The 12,620-nt window shown below is 51.8% G+C and overlaps 1 protein-coding gene across 2 annotated transcripts; it reads left to right on the top strand.

The window, feature by feature from the left end:
- Nucleotides 1–6,468: 6,468 nt before the first annotated feature.
- Ptms (parathymosin) lies at nt 6,469–11,043 on the top strand. 2 transcript variants are annotated; one of them, XM_028754511.1, is made up of 5 exons: nt 6,854–7,225; nt 9,776–9,847; nt 10,047–10,125; nt 10,268–10,329; nt 10,499–11,043. In XM_028754511.1, the coding sequence occupies exons 1-5, from the start codon at nt 7,181–7,183 to the stop codon at nt 10,547–10,549; spliced, it is 309 nt and encodes a 102-aa protein (XP_028610344.1). In that variant the 5' UTR covers nt 6,854–7,180; the 3' UTR covers nt 10,550–11,043. The 2 variants fall into 2 exon arrangements, 1 of the variants encoding a protein (XP_028610344.1); XR_003709627.1 differs by having other exon boundaries at nt 6,469–7,225; nt 10,047–10,329; nt 10,499–10,563.
- Nucleotides 11,044–12,620: the final 1,577 nt, after the last annotated feature.

Here is a 12,620-nt window from a genome sequence, read left to right as displayed (position 1 = left end):
GGCAACTAGAGCCTACCTCAGAATGACAGCCATTCTGAACAAGTCCAACACTTCACTAGGGAGAATATTTCAGAAAAACAAAACAAAACAAAACAAGAAACAAACAACAACAACAACAAAAAAAAAAAAACGGAAAAGCGTTAACATTCTCATAGTACAAGGGCCAGCCTAACTATAGCGAAATCAGCTACACACAAAGTTCAAGGACAGCCTAGGTGACATCTCAGAACCCTGCTCCAAACAATCAAAACCAGGCTGGTGGTGTAGTTCACCTAGCAGAGTACTTGTCTAGCGTGCATGAGTCCTGGGTTCTGTATAAAAATGGTCTTGCATCAGGACGAGTATGGCCCTCATGCCTCATTGTGGAAAATGACAGGGGGACCAAAGCCATTACAAGGTCCCCTTCAATTACTGGAGGTCAGGCCTCTATCCCTGCCTTTGCAAGATTAGAATCACCACAGCCCTTCTATACTTAGAGAAGGAAGGAGATGTCAGGGGCATCCCTGCTTACACACTGAAGGCCTAAAATCAGCCATAGGCCTAAAATCAGCAATAGGCCTGTCATACATGTATACTAACACCAAGTCTTGGGTCTCTGTGGAAAAACATTGAAACAGATGGCTATAAGCTATTGTAAACAGGCAGCTTTCATGGAAATTTACAAGCCTGAGGAGTTATAGACCTGGTAAATAGGTAGCCTTGGCAGATAGTACCAACTTAGATAAGGACAAGTGAATCACAGGCAGAGTCATAGTGATCTGTCCCCTGAACCTTCATCCAGCCAATTCCCTGTTCTGAAAGATGTCTGTATTCCCCCCTGAACACCCATGCTCCAGTGTCATTCCCTTCCCCACGTCCTGCCTTTCTGTGTTTATAACCCCTGTGTGAATGAATTACGATTTGAAAAAAATAATTATTAAAAAAAATGGTCTTGATGGTACACTCTGTAACCCCAGCACTCAGAAGGTGATGGATGAGGACCAAAAACCTGAGAACATCCTTGCTACATATACAGGTCATCCCCAAAACAAAACGAAAGTAAAATATGAAATAAAACAGCTGGGAACATAACTGTGTTACCGTACGTCTCCTGAAGCATGTGGTTTTAGAGTCTATTCTCAGCAAACACAGAGACAAAAACATAACTCTTATACTTTAACAAACTTTAATACACCTCTTAGTTAGCCGGTAGGAACTGTAGTACACGGTGAGGGACGAAGCTGAAGGCAAAAGACAAGGACACTGCCCTGAAGGATTATAGATCAAGAGTTCTTCACATCAAAGTACAGCCTAGGGGCTTGGGAGATGCCTCAGAGGTGAGGGGCCGGGCTGCTCTTCCAGAAGACCTGAGTTCCATTCTCAACACCCACCGGATGGCTCAAAACCACCCAAAACTCCAGTCCCAAGGGCACAGGAACCCTCTCCTGGTCTCTGAAGGATTACAGGTAAGTGGTGCACAGACATATATGCAGACAAAACACCCCCACACATAAAAATAATAGATTAAAAACATTTTTAAAGGACAGCTTAAAAGGGAAGTAATCTGATAACACTCTGATTCGTATCCTAGCTGTCAGCTGCAGAATGCTGGCATTCTGAGTGTCTGCCATCATGTCTGGTTTAAATTTAAGCCTGAGCAGAGCATGCTGGCTTCTTTAATCTTAGCAGTCCAGAGGCAGAGACAGGCGTGTCTCATCTCTGAGTTTGAGGCTATCTTGGTCTACTGGACTACCAGGGCTACACAGAGAAACTCTATCTCAAAACAAAGAAACAACCCTAAGCTTAATATAAAGGCACAATGGAAATTTAAATTTCTTCAGCTAAAATTGACATATCAGAGTAGAATTTTGATGGTGGATAAGACCAATGAAACTAATTTTAAATTTTATTTCTATTCTCTTTGAACCAGATTAATTACACATGGGGTGACTGTGTTACTATTATTATTATTGTTATTATATGTAAGTACACTGTACTGTAGCTGTCTTCAGGCACCCCATAAGAGGGCATCATCAGATCCCATTACAGATGGTTGTGAGTCACCATGTGGTTTCTGGGATTTGAACTCATGACCTCTGAAAGAGCAGTCAGTGCTCTTAACCACTGAGCCATCTCACCAGCCCCCGTGACTGTGTTTTGAAGGTGATTTTTTTTTATCCTTTTTTTTTTTTTTTTTGGTGACAGAGTCTTGCCATAGGTGGCATGGTGTTCACTAGGTAGCCCAAGCTGACTTTGCATTTGAGGTATTTCTGCTGCCTCAAGCTTCAGAATACTGGGACTACAGAGATGCATTATGTCATTCTGCTTTGTGGAAGTTATTTTTCTTGTTGTTTGTATGCTTGTCAGTTGAAACAGTCTTACACAGTCCAACCTGGCCTCACCTCCAACTTAGTATGTAGCCAAGATTAGGAGATATATACACACATATATATGTATATATATACACATATATATATATATACACACATACACATATACACATGCATATAAAATACATGCACTATATGCAATATAATATATTATAATTAATATATTATAATTAATATATTATAATTAATATATTATATATAGTACATTGACATTGCTGCAGATAAGACTTAGCCATTCAATGATCAGGAGTCCTGGACTGAATAAAAAGACGAAAGTGGGCAGTGGCCTGGAGAGAAAAATCTCAGTGATTAAAAGCACTTGCTGTTCTAGCAGAAGGTCCAAGTTCAAATCTCAGCATCCAAGTCCAGTGCCTCACAACTGCTGGTAACTTCAGCTCCAGAAATCCAAGTTCTCTTCAGACCACCAAGGGCACCTGAATATGTGTGGGTACACGCGCGCATACACACACACACACAAACACACACATACAGACACAAACACACACATGCACACAAACACACATGCACGCATGCACACACACGCACATGCACAGGTGGTATTGCATTCCTTTAAACCCCACAATGGGGAGGCATAAGTAGGAAGCAGGCCAGCAGCCTGGTCATCATAGTGAGACTCCTCTGCCTCAAAAAAAAAAAAAAAAAAAAAAAGAGGAAGGAAGGCTCTGGAGAGATGGCTCATCTGTTAAGAGCACTGACTGTTCTTCCAGAGAACCTGGGTTTTATTCCACATGTAGGCTTCCACTCTCATTCCAAGGTTTCAGACAACCTCTTCTGGACTCCTAGCGGGAACCAGAAACACAAGCAGTGCAGACACACTCACTGGCAAAACACCCAGACATAAAAAAGCACGCTACACGGTGGGCACGGGTACGCATTACTCCCTCCTGCCTTTAAATCTATGAAAGCTGCTGCCTCTTGCTCAGCTTACCACAACCCTCTTCATCGCCACGATAGGCAGCATCACTGTATCACAGATAACTGTAACCAAAATAAAGGTTTCCTTCCAAAAAAGAAAAAAAAAAGGGAGGGGGGGAGGCGAAGAGAAGGTGTTTGCCACCAAGCCTGCTGATATGAGTTTGATTCCCAGGACCCATATGGTACAAGGAAAAGAAAACATGTTCACACTTGTGGTCAGACTTCCACTGGAGCGCACCAACACACACAAAATAAATTATATATATATGGCTAATTCTTAAGTGTCCATCTCTCCTCCCTCCTGACTTTGAGGGTGTTTTTGTTTTGTTTTTCCTGTTTTTTTGTGTGTGTGTTTTTTTTTCGAGACAGGGTTTCTCTGTATGGTCCTGGCTGTCCTGGAACTCACTTTGTAGACCAGGCTGGCCTCGAACTCAGAAATCCACCTGCCTCTGTCTCCCAAGTGCTGGGATTAAAGGCGTGTGCCACCACTGCCCGGCTGTTTTTCCTAAGATGAAGGAAAAAAAAGTGGGAAATACAAAACCGTGGTCCTTGGGAGTGAACTAAGGATTTACTAAAGGCTAAGGGAGATGGCCCAGCTCTCAGGACTTGTGTGTCCCCGTGCCAGCACTCAGCGGAGGTTCACATACACACTGACAACAGAGCTCACTAAGAACCAGCCTGCAGCAATTAGAAGGGACACCATCCACACTTTAGAGCAAGAGCAACTTCTAGGAACTCCGGCAGCCGGCGTAGCTTCCAGAGGGCTCTGGCCTTTCTTGTTCTCACCTTGATCTCTCCTTTTTATCACTTTCAGAAAATGTGTAAGCACAGTTGATTTTTTTCCCCCACTCAACTCGTGGGAAATGTCTCAATTGCATTGTAGAGGAATAGAATTCTAGGAATAGGCAGGCCTCCACAAAACCTCAAGAGTACTTCTATGGAAAGGAGCAAACGCTGGCTTTTGACACCACTGACCCGAGGCACAGAGACAGACCTTAAAGGGCCACCCTGGTGGGTTCTCAACGTCCCATTTCCTCCCAATTCACCTCAAGTCTCCCAGCTGTTTTCTCACAAAGCAGAACTTTAGGAGACTGGTCTGTGCTCTAGCCAGACAGAATCATAATGGGTGCTTCCTCCATTATCCACAGGAGGGGATTTAGAAGCGGTGGTCCGGCCCTGTAGAAGCCCCCCCAGCAGTCCCTGCAGACCCCAATGTCCAAACTCTTCGATTTCTATGCACTCTCTTGGGCCTTGGGGCAGGATTCCCATTCTCTGCCTCGCCATCTCCCTGGAATTTTCCACTGCAGCTGCCTCCGCTCCCAGACACCCCTCCCTGGGCAAAATTCCCGGCTCCCTCCGCCTCCCCTTCCCTAATCACACCTCATTCCCACCCCCGAGCCTTGAGGCCCAGCCCACAGCCCAACCCACTCCCCAACGGTCCGTCCTACACCTCACTGCAACCCTGGTGGTCCCAGTTAGAGAAATGGGAAGCTAGGCCCTTTATGAGAGGGTCCCAATCTCCTTCCTAGGCCAGAGTGAAAGGACAGTGGTGGGGCTCGTCCCTTGTGGGGCGGGAGTGGGGGGAGTGGCCCTCTTCACATCCCCTTATAAGGCAGGGCAAGTAGTTAGGATCTTGGATTGGCTGATTCAAATGAGCATTCCACCTGGCAACAGGGTTTCTATTGGCTCTCAGGAAAAACAGGAGGAAGGTGGATGGAGGTTGTTGGTGGCGGTGATTGGAGGGGGGAGGGGAGTGGAGGTGACCGGAGTTGAGGGCGGTTACCAGGGCAACAGGGTAAGAGCCCAGCAGGGTGTCCGAGACAGCAGGCGGGGCTGAGAGGTGGAGTAGAAGGCAGAGAAAACAGAAGGCGGGAGGGAGTGGAAAGAGATCAACCCAGAGGCCCCCCCACCGGGGGGGGGGGCGTAGCGGGGGGGAAGATAAATGAAGCAAGAGAGGGTACAGAGATGGAATACGGTGAGAGATTGCTAAAGACACCACTCACTGAAGTCTGAGAAGCGCATTAAAAAGGGGAAATGGAAAAGATCTCAGAGAAAAGGTGGACCGAATCCTGCCAGGAAAAACCAGGGTGGGGCGCTAAGATTAATGAGACCAAGGAACTGAATTTAGAGTCAGAGCAACCAGGAGATGTGTACAAGGAACCGAACGATGGTGTGTTGACACGCTCACATGCTAAATGATGATGGGCGATCAACAATGGCTTCTTTTTTTTCTAATTTTTTTTTGGGGGTGGGCGGAAAGATGTCTCACTGCGTTGCCCAGGATGCTCTCAAACTAGTGGCAATCCTCCTGCCTCAGCTTCCCACGTGCTGAATAGGTCATCTGGCTAAAGGTGATGTTTTTCATTAAGGAAATAAAAATGATTTGGAAAAAGTGAGGGGTAATGTGGTGACAGATAGCACACACATACACCAAAGACAATCTTTTTCTAAAGCCCAGTCTTCTTCATCCACCTTTCGGAACCTCAGATTCACAGGCTATCCCATCTCTTTCTGAAATCCCAGGGTTCTCAAAATGATCTAAAGATGCTGAACCTAGGGGCGAGGCGCTGAGGATTAAGTGCTATAGGGTGTGGCTGGAACCCCGTTTCTGGACCTGTGTGTGCAAAAAAGGCTAATTGAATTGAGAAAGCAGCAGAAGACAGAGAAGAGCAACGAGAGGAAAAATGTAAAAGGACAAGAAAGAGAGTTGAAAATTAGCTAAGTTTATAGGGCCAGGTGACAGAGTCAGGTAAGATAACAACACTGTTGTCTGGGGAGAAGTAGACTGAGACACCTGCGATGTAGACGGTTGTAAGGGAGGGGTCTCGGTCTATATGAATGAAGAGAGGTGAAGGGAAAGAGAAGGACCAGACAATTAAGTGAGGTGAGACAGGTAAGAAGAGGGAAGAATAAAGAGGCAGAGGGCCCCTCACATCCCAGGACACAGACGGGAAGGAACCCGCCAAGGACCACAAATGTCAAGTCCAGCCGAGAAGGCCCAAGCTGTCCTTTGTATTCTCTTTCCTCAAGGCCACCTAGAGAAGGCGGACAAGAGCGAGAAATGGAAGTGGCTCGGCAGCCTTCTTCCTCTTCTTTCAGCTTTTGGTTTCTCAGATACCTGCCCAGCCTCTACATCTGCTCCCCTCCCAACCCCCCGCCCTTTAGCAAAATCTCAGGGCTTTGAGGAGGTCAGCAGGAGTCTGGCCACCTCTCCAGTCCGCCCCCAGGAGCCAGACTCCAGCTCGCAGGCAGTAGGCTGGCATTTGGAGCGGTGTCTCCCCGCAGGAACCCCACCCCTTCCCACCTCCTCGCCCCCCTCCGCTCTCTCCGGAGCCGTCAGTCTCTCCATTTCCCCCTCCCGGTCTCGTCCTTCCTCCCGTCCCGCTCGCTCTCCCGCCCTTCGCTTTCATCCTCCTATCCCCACCTCTCCAACCTCCTCTTTCATCCCCCTCCCCTCTCCTCTCCTCCCCGCTCCCGCCTGCCCCACCCCTGGGAAGCCCCTCCCGTCGGGCAGCGCCGCCTTAAAAGCGGGTTCCCTTCCCGGGGGCGGCAGCGGCTGGTCGGCGGCAGCTCTGCTGGTGCGGGGGCGGCGAGCAAGACCGAGCGACCGCGACCGGAGCGCGCCGGCCACCGCCCGCATCATCCTCCCGCCCGCCCTCCGGACGGCCGCAGCCCTGCGGGTCTCCGCTCGGGACCCACCCCCGCCCCACCCCGCGCGCCTCTGCCGCCTCTTGCAGCGAGCCAGCTTGCCGAGCGGCCGTCGCTGCCGCCGCCGCCACCGCGCCAAGTTCCGGCCGCGGCCACTCTCCGCCGTCCAGGGCTCCTCCGCCTCGGCCCCGGGACCCCGGCTCCCCGCCAGCCCCGGCCCCGGCACCATGTCGGAGAAGAGCGTGGAGGCAGCGGCCGAGCTGAGCGCCAAGGTACGGGCAGGGGCGGCGGCGGCCCGGCACCCGGGCGGCCCCGGGATCGGCACGATCCTTCGCTCCCGGTCGCCCCCGACGGCCCCGAGCGGCCCTGGCGCCCGGTCCCCGCGGACCCCGCTGCGCCCTCCCCCCCGCTCGGAGCCCGGCGCTGCCTACCCGGCTCGGCGCCGCCGGCGCCCTCTAGCGGCCCAGCGCGCCGTGGCTCGGGCCTCACCGCCCGGCCTGCGCCCGGCCCCGCCATCCCCACCCCTCTCGTGCCCCGCCGCGCCCGGCTTGGCCCGGTCCGCCCTCCCGTCGGAGAACGGCGCCTCTGGCTTCCCGGGCCCCATGTCCGAGCCGTGGCTCTAGGTCTCTTTCCACTATGACTTCACCTTTCCTCTGCTAAGCGGGTTGGGATCCTCGAGTGTAAACAGGACTCTCCCGGGAGGCTACTCCTCGGCTCCTCCCCTCGCCGCCCGACCGTCTGTCCTCGTCCCCGTAGGGCTGCGCCTCTCCTGCACCCCCCGTTTTTTTCCCCCCATTCTTATTTGTTCTTCCTCGACTACCGACTTCCAATTTTCTCATTTTCGCCCCCCTTATGTCGAATTTCTAAAAATCAGAAAGGTGGAGAGACTAGCCTTCGAAAAAGCCCAAGCTCAGCATCGCCTGACCATCCGTCAGGCTGCCTTTGCTCTCAGCAGCTGCCTCTCCCGGCCTCATCCCTTTGCCCTTGTCTCTCTTTCAGCCTTCCTCTAATTTCCCCAGGGAAACTGCGGAGTGTCGCTTAGGGAAATTAATGCGGCCAGGCTTGGGGGCTGGGAGCCCAGTCTTTTTATGGAGGTGGGGGGCGCAGTATAGTTTTCGAGGTCCAAGTGGAAGGGGGGAGCTAGTAGAATGAAAGGCAGTGGGAGACGGGACATGTGAGATCTGATAAGGTGTGCCTGTGTGGCCCTCCGGTGGGTTGTGCGGTGGCATGTGACTTCACTGAGTAGGCGTCTTTGTATGTCTGAGATCCAGCGAGTGTGTGGGACTGCCCGTGTCAGTTACATGTGTGCATGTGGAGACTGAGATGTCCTGGAGGCATGGTGCTTTGTGAGTACCGAGTGGCTACACTGGGCTCCTGTGAGAGTGTGCCAGAATGCCCAAACATTGGGCCATGTGTCTCCAGAGCGTGTGGGCGCTCCCCTGCAGATGTGTGAGTTGGTGTTAGCCTGGGTGAGCTTGTGTGCCCCTGTAGAGGCCAGAGAGCTGCTTAGCAGCTGGGGGAAGGTCACATACCCTCCTGGAAAAGAGATCATGGAAGGACAGTGACCAGGACAGGACCCAGGAGGAGAGGGGCCAACCCTGTGGACTTTGGTCTCTGGTATTCTCCCTCCCTTCCCCTCACCCCTCCATCAACCCCAATAGAAAACTCAGGCCAGGGTCTGGCTCAGGCTAAGCTGACTTAGTCCCTGCCTAGCCCGGGATGTAAGAGAAAGCCCACCTGGTAGTACAAGTGCCAGACCCCCACCATGTGACAGAAGTGACAAATTAGAATGAGGAAACCTGTGTGGTGTGAGAGGGTCAAGTGTTTTGTGCTTTTCCTGAAGGGAGAAGGGAGTGGCGTGTCCCCAGGCCAGTCATTTGGCACCAAGTCCCTCTTCTACCTCAGTCTTGTTCTAGAAAGGGCACATCCTCCTGGGGTGATCTACTTACGAAAACTCCGAGCCACTTGGGGTCATGTACACAAGAGTTGCACACTAACATTAGATAGGGTCGAAGGAGAAGGTGGCCCCTGCCAAGGCGTAGAATCTTCATGGGGTGGGAAGGCTGGTGTGTCCAGAGGGGCTTACCCACTGTCAGAATAGGACCTCAAGCACCTGCTGGGCTTTTGGCGTGACGGCGGACAGCCTGGTGGGAGGGGCTCTGGGCAGGTAACTCCCACCTTCCCACCCGGGCGCACACTTGTTTGTTGTTCCTCGGCGTGCGTGAAGGTGGAGCGCGCAGGGAACGCTCAGACTGGCTAGATTGGGGCTAGAAACCGACGTGGGGACACGTTAGGGTGCTCTCCGTACCCCTGTGCTGTTAGGCCAAGTAGGAACAGGAGGATTAGGGAGACACAACAGGGAAACAAAGACCTCAGACGCTGAAGGGGAAGCTGGGAGGGCTGCCCAGGAGAGAGAGTACTCAGGCAAAGGCCCCTGAGGTAGACAAAAGGCGGAGCGGGGGCAAGCAGAGAGGGTGAGGGGGTGGGGCATCCAGGCTGCCAGCAGATGGGGGATTTGCTTTGTGGAGCTCAACTCTTAAGCCAGGCAGGGGAGGTTTGTTTGGAAGAACTTGATGGGTGGGAGCCCCGGCTACTCTGGCCACTTCTCATCACTTGCCCACTTCACTCCCCTTGGGTCCTGGGGACAAAAGTATATGGTATCAGCCAATTATGGTTCAAATCTAAGGCCCCCCGAGGGTCTCCTGGTGTGACTCAATCTGTGTCCACCTTCACTTACCACCTTTGACGTAGCTGCAGAGTTGGAGGGACTCGAGGGCTGTCTGTCATCCCTGCTGAGAGAAAGGTGACCTTCTGTCTTGCAGGACCTGAAGGAAAAGAAGGACAAGGTGGAGGAGAAGGCTGGGCGGAAAGAACGGAAGAAAGAAGTAGTGGAGGTGTGAAGGCAGTGGGCGGAAGATGACCACACTCTGCCCAGACATCCTTCCTCCCCTCTTACTTCTGGGGGTGCTGGGGTCCTGTCATTCTCTCAACCTCATTCCTTCCCTACCCCGAGGCTCCTGAGTCCCTTTATCACCCTGTGAGTGGCAGCACAGCCAGCTTGACAGCCATCATTCCTTGTCTTGGTCCCTATAGGAGGAGGAGAATGGAGCCGAGGAGGAGGAAGAAGAGACTGCTGAGGATGGAGAGGATGATGATGAAGGGGATGAAGAAGGTAGAGACAGGCAGGGAAGGCTGAGCTGCAAAGTTAAGACTCAGAAGGGAGCAGTTGAGGACTGGAAGCTGGGATGGGGCTGGGGGGGGCCTGTGCCCAGAGCCACCCAACCTTCTCCAGTGACTCGTTTCTGGTTCCTCAGATGAGGAAGAGGAGGAGGAGGAGGATGAAGGCCCCGTGCGGAAGAGAACTGCTGAAGAGGAGGTTGGAGCTGGGTTGGAGGCTGAGGGGCTGTCAGGAACATAGCAGGGGGCTGGGTGGCCTTTGGCTTTGGACCCAGGTCCTTGTGGGTGGCATGGACAGGCAGGGGCTGGAGCAGGGCCAGCAGAAACAGGGGGAGGTCTCCTTTGTACAGCTGTTATCCTCTCCACAGGATGAAGCCGATCCCAAGAGGCAGAAGACAGAAAACGGGGCGTCGGCATGAACCCCTGCCCGTGGGCTTGGGGATGGGAGGCCCCTCAGGTCCTGGAGGTGGGGCAGGAACACACAAATCCAGCCCCCCTTCTCCTGGCTCCCTGCTCTGGTCCTGCCCCAGAGCTGTGACCCTTGTCCTTTGACCCAGCCTCTCATTTCCATTTCCAGACACTGCCCCTTCACCCTCACTGCCACCGGTCCAGCTCCCGACCCACCTCATCCAAGCTCCCCAGCCAGTCCTCACTGGTCCTAGCATTCCTTGTTTCCTGCCTTCCCTCACCATCCCATCTGGTCCAGTCCTTGCAAAGCCTCTCCTTCCCCTCTGCACCCCGAGCCTCTCAGCCTGCCCTTCTCTCTCCTGCCTGACCCCTGGGTCTCCCTCAGATTCCCTCCTCTCAGACAGCGCCAGGCCGGGGTGGGGCTGGGGTTGGGGCTAAGCCCCGAAGCTGCCCCCTCCCCTTTTTGTATAATTTAATAAAGAAACGGTCGCGCTTCTGTTTTTAACCGGTCTCCTGCTTTCCCACAGTCTAGTCAGTGCATGAAAGGGTGTGGAGGGCGTGGCTGACCTCATACCCAGATTATAGAAGACATGGCCAGTCCTCGGAGTGGGAGCTCGAGGTCTTCCGCTGGGGGCTGACATACGTCCTGTTTTTGGGTTCCTGGGGGATGTTTCTCCTCAGCAACGCACATTGTCACATTGTCACGTTAACTCACGTAAGATCTAGACACTGCTGAGCCCAATGGAAAGCTACTAGCTCCACTGTGCTGAGCCAGGCAGCTAGAAACAGGAAGTCCTGCCCCCAAGGTGGAAGAGGCTGGTAGCCTAGGTCTCAACCTAGAGTTTGGAAAGAACTCCCAAAGCATGGAGTGTTTTGACTCGTGGGAAGCAGGGTCCTTGTACACGGGGCAGCAACAGACTCCAGAGTTAGTTTTCAGGACTAACTCTGTCAGGCCTGTCTCCTTGTCATCCGTCCTCAGTTTCTTTTGTTTTGTGACAGTCTTACTATGCAGCCCTGGCTGGCCTGGAATTCACATAAAGCTGCCTGCCTCTGCCTACCAAATACTGAGATTAAAGGCCTTTTTTTTTCTTTCTTTTTAAGTTTCATTTTGTTGGCATAGGGTCTACCTTGTAGCCAAGGATGATGACCCAGACCTCACTGGCCCAAGCAAGTAAGCTTCAGTGGACTCCACCTTCCAAAGTCTAGACTGCCAGACACACGCCACTGTTGCTAACACCTTGGTCTCTCTTGAGTTTTCCTTGCTACAAGATTCCTGAATTATTCCATCTCCATAGACGCTTGCCTTCATTTTTTGTAGTACAGAATCTTGGGGGGAGGAGGGTCTTTGAAGATGGGAAAGCATCCTGTTGTCCGGGCTAGAAAGACCACCACTCAGCAATTATGAGTGCTTGTTGCTCTTCAAGAAGACCTGAGTTTAGTTTCAAGCATCTAGCTTGAGCAGCTCACAAACCACTTGTAACTCCAGCTCCAAGGAATTCGACACCCTCTTCAGGCTTCTGAGCATTCACACACAGGTGGTGAATTTATGTCTACAGATACAGAAATAAAAATAGACATTTAAAACGAGTATCCCATTGTCATCTTCCTAGAAGATGAAAAACCATCCCAGAATGCAGATAGCGTTAGGGACTAGACAGCTTTTGCCTTCATGCTTCCTAACTTTGGCAAGTTAATGTCTTGTGAGCCTCAATTCCCTCATCTGTACAAAACGGGGAGAGCATCAAGTTTCACAAGTTGCTTTATGGAAAATATATAATACAATATATGGCATAGAATAAGGTTAACACCATGTAGCTACTATACTTTTCCACCGAGCCCTTACCCAGATCTGGTAACTTGTGGTATGGTGACACTTCTTGTGTACCTGTCCAAGAGATGCTGAACGGCTAGGATGGCAGTCTGCAGTGACTTTTTTTTTTCTCGAAGTTAATGGAAAAGAGTCAAGAAGAAACTGACTGTGGGGACGCTTAAAGTTACAGCTGTGGTTCTAGGAAGAAATGCTTGGCAGAGGGTGGGGGGAGAGAGGAGAGGAGAGGAGAGGAGAGGAGAGGAGAGGAGAGG

This window comes from Grammomys surdaster, unplaced genomic scaffold (assembly GCF_004785775.1).
Source record: "Grammomys surdaster isolate TR1022 unplaced genomic scaffold, NIH_TR_1.0 126013, whole genome shotgun sequence".
NCBI classification, from domain to species: domain Eukaryota; kingdom Metazoa; phylum Chordata; class Mammalia; order Rodentia; family Muridae; genus Grammomys; species Grammomys surdaster.
Note: the sequence above shows the minus strand (reverse complement) of the source record. Positions and strands in the feature narration are given on the sequence as shown.